The following is a 22,407-nucleotide window of genomic DNA, read 5'->3' as shown; positions in this document are numbered from 1 at the left end:
GCTCTAACCTGCTCATCCCGATTGCCCTGGTAAAGTAAAAAAATAACAGCTGTCATTAAGCCCAAGGTTAGTAATGGGGAGAAGTCTGTGAGAAAAGAAATAAACACAAATCACAGAGAAAAATACTTTATTTAAAATAAAAATCACCCTCTTTCTCCAATTTATTAACTGTCAAAACACTCCTGCAGGTACAATGTAATCTACAGACATGATGTCCCATGACGATCCCGTCTCTACTACATCCTTAAGTCCCAATGCGCAGTCATATTAGAAAACGTGACAGAGCACTGCAGCATCTGGGACACACTGAAGGAGCTGCAGCTGTGAGAGCAGTGACATCAGTGTGTTCACCTGAGGTTACAGCTGACAGTTTCCACGGTACCCCAGCTGTGACCTCAGTTAAACTCAGTGAACCCTACTCCATTTTTCCAATTTGTTTTAATTTTTTTTTTACACTCGACTTTGGGACCCAGACGGCTAGTGTGAGGGTAACCAATGACAGATGCCGGTACGCCGGCAGTCTGACTGCATCCGATCACAGATGTTGTCACAGAGGGTGGGTGGGGGAAGCAGTGAATATTCATGAGACATATTAATAATTGGACCCAGAAGCAGAGTGACAGCCCCGTGCATAGAAACTTGGTAAGTATAATTGTCCTGCTTTAATCCCCATTTTGCTTCCTATTTCCTTTCTTTTTTTAATTTTATCCAGGTGGCCGAACCCGAACTGTAATACGGACGTTCCTGAAAAGTCCATGTTTGGGATCCATGCACGGACACTAGGTGTCCAGTACGGACCCCGAACTTTACAGTTTGGGTTCGCCCATCACTAATTGAGAATAATTCTTGAGTGTATATTTAACTGTTTGTCCCCAGTTTGATACAACAGCCATAGCGGTTATCATGACAAGGATAACTACTAAAGAGAAGTATGTACAGATGCTGGATGGAGCAGATACCATTGAAAGCAGGTCAGTATTCATCCTACAAAATATTTTAACAGTTGACTGTGTCATATTATAGCTTATATTATATGTAAAGAATAATATAATCGGCCAGAGATAAAATATGTCAGTCAGGATGTATGTCAGTGTAAGGGCTCGTGTGCACGTTGCGTCGTGTCACTGCAGAAAATTCTGCAGTAATTTGACAGCTCATGTGCGAATCAAGTCGCTGCAGAATCACTGCATAATGGCTGCAGTGTTTCTGCAGAAAAAATGGTGATTTCATGCACTTGGGATGCTGCCTCTCCCATAGACAGTGGGAGCTGCATCCAAAGCGCACGGAATAATTGACATGCTGCATTTTTAAACCAGTGATTTTGTCACATTTTTGACACTCAAATCGCTGCGTTCAGACAAGCATTGTGCGCACGGATTATGCACAATCTTCATAGATTGTGCTGGGGATGCAGGACGCATGCGCTTGCGCTGCAGTGCTAAATGCTGCGTAAACGCATGAATTTACGCAACGTGCGCACGAGCCCTTAGTGTTGTTTCAACTTTATTTTTAAATCAGCAGTTCAAGGGAAGAAGAGAAAAGGTGTATAATGTTATTTGAGAAAAATTGTTTAAGGTACAGTATGTGCACATTGCATCTCTTAGATGCTGGCATACTCGCATCGTTTTTTAAGCAGAAGATGCTCTAGCAGTGTTTTTCCTGACATTTTTCTGGACATTATTTCCAGCAGCTTTGCAGTTGTTTCTTCTTTTTTTTTTTCCTTTTAAATACTCTATATAACATAGTAGTGCCAGAAGAATGATCCTGTCACTTCTTTTAACAACTTTAAGGATTTAAATATCTGAGGTGGTCACAAAAAAGTACATATACGCAGGTAGACATTATGACATTCTTATGCACATGTTCTTTTTTTTTTCTTTCATTTTTTAGCTCTTTTTCAGATATGTACCAGGCAGTATCTGCCTAAATAAAGACGTTGTGTGCACATGCCTTTATCGGTCACAGTTTCTGTACTGTTCTGCTTCCTACACTGATCATTTGCGTTGACTTACTTGCCAAAATCTTGAGATATGTCTTGACTTAGGAATCAGATTATGGCTCGTGCCTATAGAAATCTAAAATCTAAAAGTGGGGGGGAGTAGTCAAAAGGAGTCAGAGGCAGAGAAATGCACAGAGAAGGTGCTGGTGGTTGGAATGTGCATAGGGGAAAAAGTTGAGTACATGTTATATGATTGCAAGTTATAGGAATAGTACCTACATGAATGTTTTTATTCTGAGAAATCATCTGAAGCCACAATTACATATTAAAATATATGAGTTATGTCAAATAAAAGGCCTGCAGAGTTAATCACAGGCTGGAGCTGAGATAGTCCTTAGCTGGCAAAACAGACTAGACTTTTGTTGGTGCATTTCACGTATCTTTTTTTGTATGGTCCACATTCTCCTGTTACCCTTGTGAAAATGAAAAATTTGGGGTTGAAGCAATATTTTTGTGGTAAAAATGTATTTTTTTTATTTTCACATCTTAACATTAAAAAAATTTGTGAAGCACCTGGGGTTTCAAGCAGGGGTGGGATTCAGCCAGTTCTGTCCGGTTCTGGAGAACCACTTGTTAAAATAGCAGCCGGTTCCCAGAACCGGCAAGAAACAGCTCCAGCGATCCGGTTCCCTGTATTCACTTGTGTTAGTGTCTCTTTAAGACACTAGCACAAATGAATGCCCGTACCTCCGCGCTGCACTTCCTGGTTCAGTGGAGCCTGTCGGCTCCCTGACCCGGCGAGCAGCGACGCGATGACACTGCAGAGAGGTCACGGCAGTGTGAGGAGGTAACTCCTCCTACTGCCGTCTGTCAGCGTCAGCGTGCAGAGAGCCGCGGAGGAGGACAGGAGACACAGGAGAGGCCGCCGCTGCAGGTAAGCGCTCAGTCAGCCGAAGATGCAGTGAGAGGGGCCACATAAGAGGGGAGCGCTATATGGGGAGAGGGGCTGCATAAGAAGGGAGCGCTATATGGGGAGAGGGGCTACTAAAGAGGGGAGCGCTATATGGGGAGAGGGGCCGCATAAGAGGGGAGTGCTATATGGGGAGAGGGGCCGCATAAGAGGGGAGCGCTATATGGAGAGAGGGGCTGCATAAGAGGGGAGCGCTATATGGGGAGAGGGGCCACATAAGAGGGGAGCGCTATATGGGGAGAGGCGCCACATAAGAGGGGAGTGCTATATGGGGAGAGGGGCCGCATAAGAGGGGAGCGCTATATGGGGAGAGGGGCCGCATAAGAGGGGAGCTATATGTGGCTATATGGGGAGAGAGGCCGCATAAGAGGGGAGCTATATGTGGCTATATGGGGAGAGAGGCCGCATAAGAGGGGAGCTATATGTGGCTATATGGGGAGAGGGGCCACATAAGAGGGGAGCTATATGTGGCTATATGGGGTGAGGGGCCACATAAGAGGGGAGCTATATGTGGCTATATGGGGAGAGAGGCCGCATAAGAGGAAAGCTATATGTGGCTATATGGGGAGAGGGGCCACATAAGAGGGGAGCTATATGTGGCTATATGGGGAGAGGGGCCGCATAAGAGGAAAGCTATATGTGGCTATATGGGGAGAGGGGCCACATAAGAGGGGAGCTATATGTGGCTATATGGGGTGAGGGGCCACATAAGAGGGGAGCTATATGTGGCTATATGGGGAGAGGAGGCCATAAAAGGATACTATTTGCATGGAGAAAGGGGCCATAATGGGATGGGATCTGCAGGAGGAAAGGGGCCATAATGGGATGGGATCTGCAGGGGGAAAGGGGCCATAATGGGATGGGATCTGCAAGGGGAAAGGGGCCATAATGGGATGGGATCTGCAATGGGAAAGGGGCCATAATGGGATGGGATCTGCAGGGGGAAAGGGGCCATAATGGGATGGGATCTGCAGGGGGAAAGGGGCCATAATGGGATGGGATCTGCAGGGGGAAAGGGGCCATAATGGGATGGGATCTACAGGGGGAAAGGGGCCATAATGGGATGGGATCTGCAGGGGGAAAGGGGCCATAATGGGATGGGATCTGCAGGGGAAAGAGACCATAATGGGATGGGATCTGCAGGGGAAAGAGGCTGTAATGGGACGGGATCTGCAGGGGGAAAGGGACCATAATGGGACGGGATCTGCAGGGGGAAAGAGGCCATAATGGGATGGGATCTGCAGGGGAAAGGAGCCATAATGGGATGGGATCTGCAGGGGAAAGGAGCCATAATGGGATGGGATCTGCAGGGGGAAAGGGGTCATAATGGGATGGGATCTGCAGGGGAAAGGAGCCATAATGGGACGGGATCTGCAGGGGGAAAGAGGCTATAATGGGATGGGATCTGCAGGGGGAAAGGGGCCATAATGGGATGGGATCTGCAGGGGAAAGAGGCCATAATGGGATGGGATCTGCAGGGGAAAGAGGCCATAATGGGATGGGATCTGCAGGGGGAAAGGGGCCATAATGGGACGGGATCTGCAGGGGAAAGAGGCCCTAATGGGATGGGATCTGCAGGGGGAAAGGGGCCATAATGGGACGGGATCTGCAGGGGAAAGAGGCCATAATGGGATGGGATCTGCAGGGGTAAAGAGGCCATAATGGGATGGGATCTGCAGGGGGAAAGGGGCCATAATGGGACGGGATCTGCAGGGGAAAGAGGCCATAATGGGATGGGATCTGCAGGGGTAAAGAGGCCATAATGGGATGGAATCTGCTGGGGAAAGAGGCCATAATGAGATGGGATCTGCAGGGGGCAAGAGACCACATGGGATGGAATCTGCAGGGGGCAAGAGACCACATGGGATGGGATCTGCAAGGGAAAGCTGTCACATGGGATGAGATCTGTATGGGGAAGGTCGTCCGTTCCAATTTTAGCAGGGCTCCTTTAGTAATAATTTTTAAAAACTATAGAAAAAACGTTTAATACAATAAGACTGACAGTGACTGGAACAACTGGTGCTGGACAGGAGAGTGACGGTGGAGGAGGGGAAGAAGAAAGAGATTATACTTTAAATTACTTGTATTTTTTGGTTGAGGAAAGTGTGTGAAAATGGGTGTGGCTAACAAAATGGGTGTGGTTACAGAATGGGTGTGGTTTTCAAATGGGCGGGGTTTACAGGGAACCTGTTGTTAAAAATTTGAATCCCACCCCTGGTTTCAAGGGGCTCACCAAACATCTAGATAAATTAGGGGTCTAGTTTCCAAAATGGGGTCATTTGGGGGGTTTCCACTGTTTAGGAACATAACGGGCTCTGCAAACACAACTTGGTATCCGTTATTGTTTCCAGCCAATTTGGTTCAAAAAGTCAAATGACGCTCCTTCTCTTCCCAGCCCTGCTGTGCATCTAAACAGTAGATTTTTGCCCCATATTGCCTATTGGCATACTCTGGAGAAATTGCATTTTCTCATATTACCTGTGTAAAAATGCTAAATTTAGGGCTAGAGTAACATTTTTGTGGGAAAAAGTAACATTTCCATTTTTTTCCTTCCACGTTGCTTTAGATCCTGTAAAGCACATTAAGGCCACGTGCGCACGTTGCGTCCAGTACCTTGCAACAATGAATGCATCCTCTGGCAGAATTTGTTAATGTCAAATTTGGTTGTGACCACAAAAACGCAGGAAATACGCCTGCGTTTTTCTAGCATTTTTGCCGCATTTTTACCGCGTTTTACATGCATTTTCTGTGCTTAAAGACAGATGCATTTTCAATACAAATACACAACTAAATAAACATTCAAACACTATGAAAAAAATAAAAAAAAGTCATGCTTTAAATCATACACAAAATAGCGAATTTTAATAAAAAGATTATTGTGATTTAGTATTTATGTATGAAATTATGTAAAATTATAGTTTTACTATTTTTTAATAGTCGGGCTAGATATGTGTGTGAAAGGAGACGTGATGACCTCACTATAATGTCAAAAACGCATGCTTTGGTTTTATCAAAAAAGCATGCGTTTTGCATCAAAAAAGCATGTAAAACGCTAGGAATTTGATTTAGGATGCATTTTGATCATTCACATTGACTTCAATGATAGCAAAACGCAGCCAAAATGGCAAAAACAATTGACATGTTGCTTCTTCAAACGCAGATATTTTGACAAATTTTAGGCACCTAAAACGCTGCATTTTAAAAAGCATCGTGCGCACAAGAAAGCACAATTTCCCATAGACTTTGCCTGGAAATCAAAACGCATGCATTTTTGCATTAAAACGCTGCAGTTCAAAACGCTGCGGAAACGCATGAAAAAACGCAACGTGCGCACATGGCCGAAGGATTAAAAAACTTCTTGGATGCAGTTTTGAGCAGTTTGAGGGGTGCAGTCTTTAGAATGGTGTCACTTTTGGGTATTTGCTGTCACATTGTCATATAGGCCTTTCAAAATCACTCCAAATACGATGTGGTCCCTCAAAAAAATGGTTTTGTAAATGTTGTTGGAAAAATGAGAAATTGCTGATAAACTTTGAACCCTTCTAACTTCCTACCCAAAAAATTGCATTTTTATGCCTTTAAACCAGAGAGTTATGTCACACAAAATAGTTACTAAACAACATTTCCCACATGTCTACTTTACATCAGCACCATTTTTGAAACATAATTTTTTTAAAATTGTGACATTTTCAAAGTTCTTTTGCTATATTTCCAATATTTTCACGAATAAACTGAAAAAATGTCGTTTTAAATATACCACTTGCATGAAGTACAATATGTCACGAGAAAAAACAATCTTAGAATCACCGGGATCCATTGAAGAGTTCCAGAGTTATAACCTCATTAAGTGACATTGGTCAGAATTGAAAAAAAATGGCCTGGCTCAGGGTTGAAGGGGTTAATGAATGACAAGACAAAATTGGCAAAATGTAAAACATGGTCCCGCTCAGTTGCTCCAGTTACTGAGGCCACTGATAGACATCCATATCCTCTATTTAGTATATGGAGTGGAATGAGCAATGCCTTTTTGCACTGCAGTTTGACAATGCCTTTTTCTTTTTTTTCTGTTTCATGACTTCATCCTTTGTTGGATCTAGGTGTCTTATATAGGAGAAGGCAAAACATGATCCTCACAGATTATGTAAAAATAAACAATTTAGTGAATTGTCAGACATAAGTTTCAATAACATATTGTATCTTTTTTATAAAGTTATATACGCTTCTTATTTCTACAGCCTACACAAGCATCTCGTTGAACATCTTAATGCAGAAATCACTTTACATACTATAACTGATGTTAACATTGCTTTAGAGTGGATAAGATCTACTTTCTTGTACATCAGAGCACTGAAGAATCCCTCTCATTATGGTACGTTTTTTCACCTTTTGAGGCACAAAGGACAAACCGAGCAATAGTAATATATAGGAGTATTAAAAATCTTGTATTTCGTATATTTTGGTTAAAATAATTAAATGGAGAAATAACTCTGCATCAGTGTAAAGGCCCAGTCACACTAAACAACTTACCAGCGATCCCAACAACGATCCAACCTGATAGGGATCGCTGGTAAGTTGCTAGGAAGTTGCTGGTGAGATGTCACACTGCGACGCTCCAGCGATCCCACCAGCAACCTGACCTGCCAGGGATCGCTGGAGCGTGGCTACACGAGTTGCTGGTGAGCTCACCAGCAACCAGTGTCCCAGCCCCCAGCCAGCAGCGCCGCGTAGAAGATGCTGCGCTTGGTAACTAAGGTAAATATCGGGTAACCAACCCGATATTTACCTTGGTTACCAGCGCACGCAGCTACACGTGCAGAGAGCAGGGAGCAGCGCACACCGCTTAGCGCTGGCTCCCTGCTCTCCTAATTACAGCACACATCGGGTTAATTACCCGATGTGTGCTGCAGCTACATGTGCACAGAGCAGGGAGCAGCGCACACCGCTTAGCGCTGGCTCCCTGCTCTCCTAGTTACAGCACACATTGGGTTAATTACCCGATGTGTGCTGCAGATAAATGTGCACAGAGCAGGGAGCAGCGCACAATGTTTAGCACTGGCTCCCTGCTCTCCTAGCTACAGTACACATGGGGTTAATTACCGATGTGTACTCTGCTACACGTGCAAGAAGCAGGAGCCGGCACTGACAGTGAGAGCGGAGGAGGCTGGTAACGAAGGTAAATATCGGGTAACCAAGGACAGGGCTTCTTGGTTACCCGATGTTTACCGTGGTTACCAGTGTCCGCAGAAGCCGGCTCCTGCTGCCTGCACATTTAGTTGTTGCTGTCTCGCTGTCACACACAGCGATGTGTGCTTCACAGCGGGAGAGCAACAACTAAAAAATGGCCCAGGACATTCAGCAACAACCAACGACCTCACAGCAGGGGCCAGGTTGTTGCTGGATGTCACACACAGCGACATCACTAGCAACATCGCTGTTACGTCACAAAAGTTGTTCGTTAGCAGCGATGTTGCTAGCGATGTTGCTTAGTGTGACGGGGCCTTAATAAGTATCATGAAAAGGAATCGTACACAGACGTGAGTGGAGATAAAGCGTGGTGCCAGTATCAATAAGCAGAAGCACCGTTGCATAAAGTTGGGGCCAGAGATAGTGGTATTTACACAACATGATAGACAGGTAGGGGCAGACAGTAATCAAAAAGCACAGCCAACAAACAGTCTGTCCCACATCCAAAGCGGCAAACAAGAACCACAATTGAACTGAAGCCAAACAACATTAGTGCACGGGTTGGTAGTGGAAGTATTGAGCGGATATAACTACTCAGAAATACTCTGCCGTAGGACCCATTCAGTGTTTCACATATGTCTTCTATCTGTGTTTTTCACTGATAGAGTATGTACATCATTTAGTCTACGGTAGGGATCTCAAACTCGGCTGGGTATATGGGCCGCACATAGAAAAAAAAAATATTTGGGGGGCCACAATCTTTGCAGGGCCAGGAGACATTTTTTGTGATTCCATGCATTTTCTTCTATATGCCTTTTGGATCACTTTTTTGAACATTTTTTGTTTATTAATTATAGCAAACCTGAACTTTTTTGTTACGTTTATATACTGTAAATAAAAAGCATTTTTAATGGTAAAAAAAGTTTTATCCCTTTCTTGTGCCCAGTAGTAATGTGCCCCAGTTTTGTCACCTGTAGTAATGTGCCCATCCTTGTTGCCTGTAGTAATGTGCCTATACTTGTCTCCTGTATTAATGTGCCCATCTTGTCCCAAGTAGTAATGTGCTCATCCTTGTGCCTCATCCTAGTGCCCTGTAGTAATGTTCCTATCCTTGTGCCCTGTAGTAATGTGCCCATTCTTGTGCCCTGTAGTAATGTGCCTATACTTGTGCCCTGTAGTAATGTGCCCATCCTTGTGCCCTGTAGTAATGTGCCCATCTTTTTGCCCAGTAGTAATGTGCCCATCCTTGTTCCCAGTAGTAATGCGCTTATCCTTGTTCTCATCCTGTAGTAATGTGCCCATCCATGTGCCCAGTAGTAATGTGCTCATACTTGTTCCCTGTAGTAATGTGCCCATCCTTGTGCCCTGTAGTAATGTGACCATCCTTGTGCCCCATCTTTTTGCTCTGTAGTATTGTGCCTATCCTTGTGCCCTGTAGTAATATGCCCATCTTTTTGCCCAGCAATAATGTGCCCATCCTTGTGCCCTGTAGTAATGTGTCCATCGTTGTGCCCTGTAGTAATGTGCCCTTCTATGTGCCCTCTAATAATGTGCCCATATTTGTGCACTGTAGTAATGTGCCTATCCTTGTGCCCCATCCTTGTGCTCTGCAGTAATGTGCCTATCCTTGTGCCCTGTAGCAATATGCCCATCTTTGTGCCCAGTAGTAATGTGCTCATCTTTATTCTCATCCCATAGTAATCTGCCCATCCTTGTGCCCTGTAGTAATGTGCCCATCTTTTTGCCCTATAGTAATGTGCCTATCTTTGTGCCCAGTAGTAATGTGCTCATCCTTGTTCTCATCCTGTAGTAATGTGCCCATCCTTATGCCCTGTAGTAAGTTGCCCATCCTTGTGCCCAGTAGTAATGGGCCCCATCCTAGTGCAGAGAACTCCTATGCACGCGCTGTGCCGCAAATGAATGAACTGTAGTAAAGCCCTGCCGGCGCTGACCCACTGCATAGGACCGTGATCGTCGGGGGATCTACAGGCCTGCGGGGTGCAACCAGCAGCCACAGGGGCCGCATGCAGCCCGTGGGCCACCTGTTTGAGACCTCTGGTCTGTGGGTAAAGATGAGTAAACATGAGGTTTGGTGTTCGTAGAAAACACAGACTTCACATAAAAAACCCAAACCATAGCTCGCGTTCGGAGACTGGGTGCTTTACGTATGCAAAGCACTTGTGCGAGCATCGCTGTGCCCAGTGCGCTCAATGCTCACTGCTCAGCCCCGTGCAAGCTGCTTGAAGTGTTTGATCGGTTCACACTGTGGTAACAATAGTCTAATTGGATGTAGTGTGCAACCAAAATAAAAAAAAATGGAAAAACCTGCCCCCGTAAGTGATTTTTTATGGCTAAGTGCATATGGGCAGAGACCTGAACTGCCCAATTAGTGACTTCCTTTGGGGTTCAGGTCAAGTCCGGGTTCGAAACCGAACTTTTTCAAAAGATCAGCTGAACCCGCCAAACTGAACTACCACGGGTTCACTCATCTCTATCTATGGACACCTTGACATATCCATTGGGTTTTTTTGCAGACTGTATAGCCGCAAGAAAATAAAAATACTGTGGCAGTTATGTCACACATTCAAATCAATCATTTCCAGAAAAAAATACAGATAACACTGAGATGTAATCTATATGTCGTAAGTGCTGTCTGTTCTTACTGTTTAATGGGCAGGATATGCTTGAATTTTTTTCATTTTTTTTTGCATACATGTAAAAGGCATGTCACACTGATGGAAAAAGCTGACAGATGGACTTAAAAATGAATGGACTGTCTGTTACCTTTAGCTCTATGTCCAATCTGTTCATAATCTACAAGAGTCTGATCTTTGGGAGTCATATAGGAAGTATCGAGAATTGATGTGGTTTGCCATTTTTTTGGGTAGAGAAAGGGGCCACGCCATTTCCAAATTTACAGGATCACGTTCGTTTAAATAAAGAAAAAAAAACCACAATAACAGACCAACGCGCACTACACACAATCATGTATAAACACTAAACTTCAATGGGTCAGAAGATACATAGAATGGTTCTTTCGAACTTTGGAAAATAACCTTACCACCAAGACGGCTGTACATAGATTTCAGTAACAGTGTACATGGAAGTGTGATTTTGAAGACTAAAATTACTTCTTTTTTAATAATCTCTAATGGAAGTTTATGATTTCTTTGAGTTCATGACTATAATGTGTTTCTTAAGTGATGATTTATAATTTTTATCATTATATTTTATTGCTATTAATTTGCTTTCTGGAAAGCAAAATTAATCACACAGACCATTTATATTTTTTTCAGGTTTCCCACAAGGATTAGATAAAGCAGGAATTGAATCTAAATTGCAGGGTATACTAAATAGTTATTCTTATTTATATTGCAATATACCGTATCCATTGTCATATTTCTGTAATTATTTATATACAATAACTATATTTTTATGTATCTACACTTAATTAATTACGGGTTTTTTTCAGGATTACAATACTGACGGCTCTGGATACATCATTATTATCATATCAGTGAGGGTCCAGCTCTCGGCCACCCCCTACTTAAAGGGAACCTGTCAGGTACAATATGCACCCAGACCCATGAGCAGTTCTGGGTGCATATTACTAATCCCTGCCTAACCGTCCCTGTATACACTAGCATAGATAAAGAGATCTTTAGAAAAGTATTTCTAAAGGCCCCTTTACACACTGCAACATCGCTAGCGATATCGCTATAACGTCACCGGTTTTATGACGTTATAGCGACCTCCCCAGCGACATTGCAGTGTGTGACACGCATCAGCGACCTGGCCCCCGCTGTGAGGTCGCTGATCGCTACAAATCTTTCAGGACCATTTTTTGGTCCTTTGTTTCCCGCTGCGCAGCATGCATCGGTGTGTTTGACACCGTTACAATGACATCGTTAGCGACTTTTAGAACCCAGCCCGTAGGCGTGCTATAGCGTTCCCTACCAGCGAGGTCATTCTGCAGGTCCGGGATCACTGGAAAGTCTCTAAACGCTGCTGCGTCGTTGGCCAGATCTGCCTATTAGACAGCTCACCAGCGACTGTTTAGAGACTTTACAGCGATCCCGGCGAGGTCGGGATCGCTGGTGGGATCACTAGAAAGTCAGTGTGTAAAGGGGCCTTTAAGTGCTTTTATCGTATGCTAATGAGTGAGGGGACTAATCCCCTGGGCGTTAGTTTCATGGTTAGTCGGCTCCATTAGCATGTTAGTATGCCCCTGTGGGTGTGCTAACATGCTAATGAATGCGCATAGTCAGAGGATGATCTCACTCACCTCTCCATTGCCATCGCGTTAGATGCTGGATTTCGGCTCAGTGCGAGGAGTTTCAGTCATGCGCACTACTTCAGTTTGAAGCCAGGACGCGTACATCCGGCTTCATAGTGTGCATGACCTGAACTCCGGGGTCATTAGTACTGAGCTGAAATCCAGCGTCGGACGAGATGGCAGCAGAGAGGTGAGTGAGATCATCCTGTGACGCTGCGTATTCATTAGCATGATAGCATACCCACAGGGGCGTACTAACATGCTAATGGAGCCGACTAGCCAGGGGAACTAATGCTCAGGGGACTAGTCCCCTCGCTCATTAGCATAGGTGTATACAGGGACCGTTAGGCAGGGATTAGCAATATACACCCAGAACTGCTCGTAGTTCTGGGTGCATATTGGACCTGACAGGTTCCCTTTAATTGTTTTGAATGGATTTTTTGAACAACGCTGCAATACTTGGCACAGCTGCTACTAATGTGATTGTCACTTCCTAAAAAAAAAATTGAAATGCAGATTAATTGCATTCCATAGTACGGTACCTGAAGCCTGGCTACCGGGATGAAATTAACTTTGTTCCTCCTGGCAGCCATGAATTTCAGTGATAGAGATGTGACTGATGCAGCTCCAGCCTGTTTAGAAGTCACAAAATAAATTATTCTATTGAATAAGTATGATTTTATTAGTAACATAATTGAATAATTAGGGGCCTGAATGCTAATAATTCAACTCTTTTTATAACAGAGCTTTGTTTGAAAAATCTTAATGATTTATCATCAGTTGGATTAATTAGAATGGATGAAGAAATCAATTTTAAGCCTACAGGTACCTGCTTGTAATATGAATAGTCAGCAATGCATTAGGAAGTAGTAAGACGTAAATGCTCATTACACATTTTGTGTTTTGATTGTATTACCTAGTACACATGTCCAGTATTCATTTGTTAGAACACATCCAGCAGCAATCCCTTGGCAAAAAAAGTTTTAGAAACAAGTTGTTTTTTTCCGATTTGAAAAAAAATATTTTTGCAGGATGTTTTCTTTAACATGGGAGTCTCTAGAAAACGGATCTATTTTATATCAGATTTTATAGAAAAAAATATCTATAACACTTTAAAGGGTGCTTTACACGCTGCAACATCGCTAGCGATCTCGTTAGAGATGTAACACTCCAGATCGCACATACAATCTGCCGAGATCGCACATGTGACCGGCGCTACAATAATGACCTATGTGCGATCTCGGCAGATCGTATGTGTGATCTGGAGTGTTTCATCGCTAACGAGATCGCTAGCGATGTCGCAGTGTGTAAAGCACCCTTAACTCTACCGCCCCTTATCCTTCGTACCATGCCTATTTCATTTTTATACTAGCGATGAGCAACTGCACAAGCCAACCAGAAATCGGTTCTTCTAGAGCTGATTTCCGGTGGAGTTAGGGCAGGATGATCCTAGGAATAGCAGTTTTTATTAAGGTTTTTAGTCAGTTAGGTTAGGAATGGATTTTAAAAAGTAGGCAACTATATTTGAAAAAAGGGCATTTTTTTCTCAATCACATATTTCTTTTGGCTTCAAAAACTGTACCAAAAGGACACTTGTGGAGCCCCCTAGTTATAACAAATGAACCCAAAAAAAGTAAGATCTGCTGTTAGTGTGACTTCACACAAAGCGATTGTTGGAAACTAAAGCCAAATGTGGATCCATCTTCATCCTTTATGGTAAGATGTATTTTTTTATTCTGAGTTTTTAACTTTATTTTACTTCCTAGAAAATGGTAAGCTGATGACATCGTACTATATTGCCTTTGACACCGCAAAACTGTTTAACTCAATTCAAGGAAAAGAAACACTGGCTGACCTGGTAAAAAAAATATTATTTGGAATATGGTATTGTGATAAAAGAAACTTTAGAAGTATTTCCTCTTTTTATACAAAAGTACCTGGGTAATATCCCAAACTACAATCATTAGAAGTTGCATTCTGTTCAAATAAACATATACCGCGTGCAGAATTATTAGGCAACTTGTATTTTAGAGGATTTTTTTTATTATTGATCAACAACTGTTCTATGTTCTTTGGCTATCTTAGGAGGATATGTGTTTGTGCAGGTAACTATTACTGTGCAGAATTATTAGGCAACTTAATAAAAACAAAATATATTCCCATCTCACTTGTTTATTTTCACCAGGTTAACCAATATAACTGCACAAAATTTAGAAATAAACATTTCTGACATGCAAAAACAAAACCCCAAAAAATAGTGACCAATATAGCCACCTTTCTTTATGATGATACTCAACAGCCTACCATCCATAGATTCTGTCAGTTGCTTGATCTGTTTACAATCAACATTGCGTGCAGCAGCCACCACAGCCACCAGACACTGTTCCGAGAGGTGTACTGTTTTCCCTCCCTGTAGATCTTACATTTTATGAGGGACCACAGATTCTTTATGGGGTTCAAATCAGGTGAACAAGGGGGCCATGTCATAATTTTTTCATCTTTTAGACCTTTACTGGTCAGTCACGCTGTGGAGTAGTTGGATGCATGTGATGGAGCATTGTCCTGCATGAAAATCATGTTTTTCTTGAACGATACTAACTTCTTCCTGTACCACTGCTTGAAGAAGTTGTCTTCCAGAAACTGGCAGTAGGTCTGGGAGTTGAGCTTCACTCCATCCTCAACCCGAAAAGGTTCCACAAGTTCATCTTTGATGATACCAGCCCATACCAGTACCCCACCTCCACCTTGCTGGTGTCTGAGTCGGAGTGGAGCTCTCTGCCCTTTACTGATCCAGCCTCTGGCCCATCCATCTGGCCCATCAAGAGTCACTCTCATTTCATCAGTCCATAAAACCTTTGAAAAATCAGTCTTAAGATATTTCTTGGCCCAGTCTTGACGTTTTATCTTATGTTTCTTGTTTAAAGGTGGTGGTTTTTCAGCCTTCCATACCTTGGCCGTGTCCCTGAGTATGGCACACCTTGTGCTTTTTGATACTCCAGTAATGTTGCAGCTCTGAAATATGGCCAAACTGGTGGCAAATGTCATCTTGGCAGCTTCATGCTTGATTTTCCTCAATTCATGGGCAGTAATTTTGCACCTTTTTTGCCCAACACGCTTCTTGCGACCCTGTTGGCTATTTACCATGAAACACTTGATTGTTCGTGATCACGCTTCAAAAGTTTGGCAATTTCAAGACTGCTGCATCCCTCTGCAAGACATCTCCCAATTTTGGACTTTTTAGAACCCGTCAAATCTTTCTTCTGACCCATTTTGCCAAAGGAAAGTAAGTTGTCTAATAATTAAGCACACCTTATATAGGGTGTTGATGTCATTACACCACACCCCTCCTCATTACAGAGATGCACATCACCTGATTTACTTAATTAGTAGTTGGCTCTCAAGCCTATACAGCTTGGAGTAGGACAACATGTATAAAAATTATCATGTAATCAAAATACTCATTTGCCTAATAATTCTGCACACACTGTATAAAGCCGGATAAGAATAGTGCATGTAATGGCGGGAAGCTCCACCATCTGTCCGCATTAAAGGCAACCTGATACTTTGAAAATGCAGTGCGGCATAATATAACACAGAGGGAGCTGATAACATATAGATTATGATAAAAAATTCAATATAAGCTGTGTGTTATCCATTTAAAATCTGTTCCTTCTGGGAGTTTTGGTCAAGTGGGCAGTCCCATCAATGATTGAACGATATCTCTGTGTGCACGCGTATACAAAGAAAGTTATCAATCACTGATAGGGCCGTCCACTGGACCAAAAATCGCAAAAAGTTCAGAAGAGTAAATGGTCAAAGCACAAGTTAGGCTATGAACACACATCCGGCTTTTCTGCCATTTGTCGGATTTGGCGCGCTCCCGTACACTGTGTACAGTAAAGTGGCTGTGCGACAAGTTCCAGTCACGTGCTGTCATGTGACCGAAGCATGTGACCAGGAAGTTGCAGCGCAGCCACTGTACTGGATAGAATGTATGGGAGTGCGCCAGATCCGACAAACGGCAGAAAAGCCGGAAGTGTGTTCGTAGCCTTATAGTGAATCTTTTCTCACAAAACTGTATATCCATCTGCTCAGCTCCCACTGCTCTATTACATGATGTCTGGAGATTGGACTGGAGTTTCATGGTGACAGTTTCCCTTTAAAGGAACCTGTTAGGTCCAATATCCACCCAGAACCACGACCAGTTCTGGGTGAATATTGCTAATCCCTGCCTAGCAGTGTCAGCTTATAGTAGCATACAAAAAGAGATCTTTAGAAAACGTATTTCTAAAGATCCTTTATGATATGCTATTGAGGTCAGGGACTAGTCGTAAGGGCGTTAGTTCTCTTGGCTAGTCGGCCCCCTTAGCATGTAAGTATGCCCTCGTGGGTGTTCTAATATGCTAATGAATGTGCAGCATCAGAGGATAGTTGCACTCACCTCTTTGCTGCCATTGCATCCGACTCCTGAATTTTGTCTCAGTGCTCATGATCTCGGACTTTTGGTCATGCGCACTATGAAGCCGGGTGTACGCGTACTGGCTTCAAACTCATGTAGTGCGCATGTCCCAAAGTCTGGGATCATGAGCACTGAGTCTAAATCCAGGAGTCGGACGCAATGGCAGCAGAGAGGTGAGCGAGGCCATCCTATGACACTGCGTATTTATTAGCATATTAGTACACCAACACGGGTGTGATAACATGCTAAGGGGTCCGACTAGCCAAGGGAACTAACGCCCTTGTGACTAGTCACAGGCCTCAATAGCATATCACATGGGAACTTTAGAAATACTTTATCTAAAGATCTCTTTATCTATGCTACTATAGGCTGGGACAGTTAGGCAGGGATTAGCAATATAGACCCAGAACTGCTCCTGGCTCTGGATGCATATTGCACCTGACAGGTTCCTTTTAAAGGAATGGGGCTGCACATAGGCACAGTCTTGTCTGCAATATACGGACGTGACTGACCTTCCTATTATATCTAATATTTGTGGAAATATAGATAATAGGCTCTAAGGACGCTATAATATGTCATTAATGGTTTTCTTAAAATTATGGAAACCTTTTCCTTTTAAACCTCTTCCGTAGAGCTCTGCTTGTAAATTCACGTACAGAAGCCTACTGTGTTACGCTGTAGGCATATCTGCATTGGAGACTAAACTCTATAAAATTGAAATCACAGGAAGAGGGTAATCAATAAATATGACTGAAACTGACTGTGTGTTATTGCTGCACCTCATGACTACAGGTACTAAATCTACCAAGAAACCAAAAAGGCCTTGTTTTCACAAAACGGCCAAAGCAAGTGCCAGGGCATAAATGATAAGGTATGAATAATAAATGAATGTTTATTGCTGCAATATCAGGCAGGAGCAGGAAGAACACCTAAGTAATAGAGAGCTGATGCCTAGATAATGAAGAAATGAATGAACCCCAGATAATATAGAAAAAGAATAAAAAAGAATATGCTATGCCTGAAAGTAATGCTACGCCAGATGGTGCCATGTTAAAGTCCACATCACTTTTTACTAACTTCATAATGAGTTCAGAAGCTGCTCCTGCCGTCCCACACTGCGACACGCATTTTGATGTGCTTCTTTAGTGCACACTACCTGAGAAAGCCAAAATAAACGCGTTTCCATGTGCGAGGCGGCAGGAGCAGTTTCTGAACTCATTATAGAGTCTGTAAAAAAATGTTGTGAACTTTCACTTGACACCAGCTGTCATAACTTTACTTTCAGTAATAGCACATACTTTTTCTGTTTTACTTCAGGCTTAGTTTTTTCTTCATTTCTTTGGTATCATCTTTATATGGTTTAGGTGTTGCTCCCACGTGAGTTTAATGTGCCTATTATGAGTATATGCTGTTTTTAAATGTTTATGCAATTTGGTGTGCAAAAAAAAATTAAAATTTCTTTATGCTCTAGCACCAGTTTTGGTAAATTCATGAATTCAGGTCTTTTTCGTTTCTTACAGGGAATCAATCAGCGGGTTTTTGCTATTTAGTTTGACAGCAGCATAATGTAGGGGCTGAGATACTGGTTTCCAGAGATGTGTCACTTGCTCAGCAATGGCTGTGGTTTTAATACAATCAATGTTTTATCAGCAGAAGATTATCACTGCAGGACTAGGTGTTCTGTGCAAGCCAGTCCAATTATCCAAGGTGTCCTGTGTAAGCCAGTTCACCACTACTTCGCAGCCTGTTGACAATGTTCTGTGCACACATTACGTTGCCAATCAGTGGTGTAGACAGGGTTATACACAGCTCAGCATTCATAGCACTGCTATATGTACAGCGGAGAAAACAGGGATTGTATAAAAACTACACCAAGCAGTTCAGTGAGACATCACTGGAATCAGGCTTTCTGCCCCTACACTTTGCTGCTTTCAAATTTCATAGTAAACACCTGATGATAGATTCCCTTTAATGCTATACAATATACAGCATACCAATACACTGGAAAATTAATTTTTCAAAGGCAAATATTATTGAAACAACTACCTGAGAGTCAAGTATGAAATTAATGAACACAATCTATTAAATCAAAATATGTCAGTTCCACAAATAAAAACAAAAATGAATTTGCTAAGGAATAAAAAAAATGGTTTCAAAAGGTGAAATCTTGTTTTACTTTTACATTTACTAATTTGGGTTATTATTTTGGATTACTAAATGTGTCTGGTCATTAACAATATTCTTAGTTAAATGCATTTGTTATTCATAGGTCCTGCTGATATCTACATGTAAAGAATTCTCAGACGTGCAACTCAGAACCAGCGAAAAGAAAGTACTTAATACATTGAATAAGGATAAAAACAGAGTAACCATCAGGTAATATTGGTGTTATCAGGATTTTTGAAAGTTGTTTGAAGCAAGAGTGAATTTTGTGTTATATAGTGGTCCAACACCTGTGACGTAGAAGCTACATGTGAATCACAACTCTGTTGTTTGAGATACAATACAAATTCTAAGTTGAAGTGAGCCCCACACAGGGACTGAAAAGTGACAATAGGTTTCCCATGTATAGTCCTACCTGTGCTCACTGTTTGCATCCCAATGCCTTCTTCTTTCACATCAATGTTCCATTCCTCCTGATTCCTAGATGGCTACCGCTGTGACATGAGGAGGATAGTGGTAAGTCTAAATCACACCTCCCTTACCTTTCCTGTGCAGTGCAATTAGGAAAGGCCTGGTTTAGATTTAAAGGGGTTGTCCACTACTTAAACATTGATGACGTATTCTTAGGATAGGTCATCAATGCATGATCATCCAGGGTTTGACACATGGCACCCACATCGATCAACTGTTCTCTGTGCCAGCGGCAGAAGCAGGTGGTCGGAAATGCTCTGTCATGGATCTGCTCTGTCTTTTGATAGCAGCCACGGCAGGGTAATGCACATCCGCCTCCCATTGATCTGAATAGGAGGCGGTTGTGCGGTATCCGGCCACGGCCACTATCAGAAGATGGAGCAGATCCAGAACTGAGCATTTCCGGCCACCTGCTACCACTGCCAGCACCAAGAACAGCTGATTGGTTGGGATGCTGGATGTCGAATTCCAGACTGTCAGATATTGATGACTTATACTAAGGGGTACTTTGCACACTACGACATCGCAAGCAGATGCTAGTGATGCTGAGCGCGATAGTCCCCGCCCCCGTCGCAGCTGCGATATCTTGTGATAGCTGCCGTAGCGAACATTATCGCTACGGCAGCTTCACATGCACTTACCTGCCCTGCGACGTCGCTCTGGCCGGCGAACCGCCTCCTTCCTAAGGGGGCGGGTCGTGCGGTGTCACAGCGACATCACACGGCAGGCGGCCAATAGAAGCAGAGGGGCGGAGATGAGCGGGACGTAAACATCCCGCCCACCTCCGTCCTTCCGCATAGCCGGTGTGAGCCGCGGGACGCAAGTAAGGAGATGTTCCTCGCGCCTGCGGCTGCTCACACAGCAATGTGTTCTGCCACAGGAACGAGGAACAACATCGTACCTGTCGCTGCCGCGACATTATGGAAATGACCGACACTACACCGATGATACGATAGCGACGCTTTTGAGCTCGCTAATCAAAATGATCGTATCAAAAATGATTTACACACTCCAATGTCGACAGCGACGCCGGATGTGCGTTACTTTCAATTTGACCCCACCGACATCGCAGCTGCGATGTCGTAGTGTGCAAAGTACCCCTAAGAATAGGTCATCAATGTTTAATTACTGGATAACCTATTATGCTCCCTTTGCCACTGCAGCAGTCGTCTTAGGTTACTTTCACACTTGCGTTGAACGGTATCCGTTGTATTGCGTTGTGTGACGGATGCAATGGATGTGTTGCATATAGTGGCACAACGGATGCTGCAAAACAACGCAATCCGTTTTTGTTTTTTTTTCTTTTTTTTTACAGTTTTACCGTCGGCAGACTATTGTGAACGATCAGCCGATCACTCACAGTAGCCGGCCGCCGGGTGATTAGCCGATCACTCACAGTAGCCGGCCGCCGGGTGATCAGCCGATCACTCACAGTAGCCAGCCACCGGGTGATCAGCCGATCACTCACAGTAGCCGGCCGCCAGGGGATCAGCTGATCACTCACAGTAGCCGGCCGCCGGGTGATCAGCTGATCGTTCGGTCGCCGACAATGTATGCGGGGGGCGGGAGCGGGGGGCGGGGTGCGAAGTGGGTGGAGCCGAGCGGGGCCATGGCTGAGGACATCAGTGCTGCGGGGACTGTATCGCTGGGGGACAGGTGAGTGTGTGTGTGTGTGTGTGCGTACGATTGTGTGTGTGTGTGTGTATACATACGGAGTGCGGGAGGGGGCGGAGCCGAGCGGGGAAGTGTCGGACTCCCGGCACACGTAACCAGGGTTCCTTGGTTACCCGATGTGTACCCTGGTTACGGGTGGAGGGAGCCAGAGAGAGCATGCGCAGTGAAATCCAAAGGATTCCGCTGCTCAAAAAAACATTACATTCTGCGTTCCTTCCGCCCGATGCAGCGTCAAAATAACGACGCTGCGTCGTCCGGCGGATGCAACGCTGACACTTGCGCTACAGTGCGTCATCCATACAAGTCTATGGAGAATAGCGCAGTGCGTTAACGGACTGCGCTATTCTCCATAGTGACGGACTCCGCTGAACGCAAGTGTGAAAGTACCCTTAGAAGCAAGAGAAAAGGAACACTGTAATCATACTAACCTGGATAATCCTGTTTCAGGTAATTCTTGTCATCCCATGAATACTGTACAAACAAATCGCAAAAAAAAAAAAAATGGTGAAATTGCATTTTTTTTCACCATTTCATCCCACTTGAATTTTTTTTCATGTTTTCCAGTACATTGTATGATAACTTGAATAGAGGTATTAAAAAATACTACTTGTCCCACAAAAATACAAGCCCTCATCTGGCTATGTCTGCTGAATAATAAAAATGTTATAACTCTTGGAAGAAGGGGAGGAAAAAATGCAATCTTAAAAATAAAAATAGTCTGTGGAGGCATATATTTTATAATGGTATTCATACATTGGTTTTAATAGTTATAATGAATTAAATATATAGATAACTGATAATGTATTTGATGTTTTTTTAATTAATATATGTGCAATTTTATTTATTAAAACATTATTTGGAACAAATTGAATACATACATTTCTTCCATGTACATCCTGTATAATTAGTATAACAGGTTGTGTGTGCATTTATGGCAGCTGGAATGAATGAAAGTCTCTTGACAGAGAAGTCCTCAGGAAGTAACGGATTACAGTCCCCTCCACCTCACAGACCAGGAGTCACCGGCATATCATGGTGCAAGGGTGTGACCGGGCCTGTGCTGGGGGCAGGCTTGCCGATGCCAGCGCATAAATCGCAGTGCAGAGACCCATTAGGTCCCTGCACTGCAATATATGTTGCGAGACAATCAGAGACTGGCAGCTGTTACCAGCGTGCCAGGCATTAGCATCGCATTGCAGTGATGCGAAGCCCCTAGCAGGCATGCCGATGTCAGCTGCCAGCCTCTGTGCTGGCTACAGAAGAGGATTCCG

The 22,407-nt window shown here is 43.5% G+C and overlaps 1 protein-coding gene across 2 annotated transcripts in view; it reads left to right on the top strand.

The window, feature by feature from the left end:
- Positions 1-22,407, top strand: part of HFM1 (helicase for meiosis 1) — a 276,350-nt gene that overhangs the window by 157,959 nt on the left and 95,984 nt on the right. For both annotated transcript variants that reach the window (XM_075321028.1, XM_075321027.1), the window contains exons 16-21: positions 877-971; positions 7,145-7,278; positions 11,390-11,437; positions 13,114-13,194; positions 14,136-14,227; positions 19,098-19,204. In XM_075321028.1, the coding sequence (XP_075177143.1) occupies positions 877-971; positions 7,145-7,278; positions 11,390-11,437; positions 13,114-13,194; positions 14,136-14,227; positions 19,098-19,204 (557 nt within the window). The remainder of the gene's footprint in view (positions 1-876; positions 972-7,144; positions 7,279-11,389; positions 11,438-13,113; positions 13,195-14,135; positions 14,228-19,097; positions 19,205-22,407) is intronic.

The sequence above is a fragment of the Anomaloglossus baeobatrachus genome, chromosome 8 (assembly GCF_048569485.1).
Source record: "Anomaloglossus baeobatrachus isolate aAnoBae1 chromosome 8, aAnoBae1.hap1, whole genome shotgun sequence".
NCBI classification, from domain to species: domain Eukaryota; kingdom Metazoa; phylum Chordata; class Amphibia; order Anura; family Aromobatidae; genus Anomaloglossus; species Anomaloglossus baeobatrachus.
The sequence above is the reverse complement of the archived record's forward strand: the minus strand, read 5'-3'. Positions and strand labels throughout refer to the sequence as shown.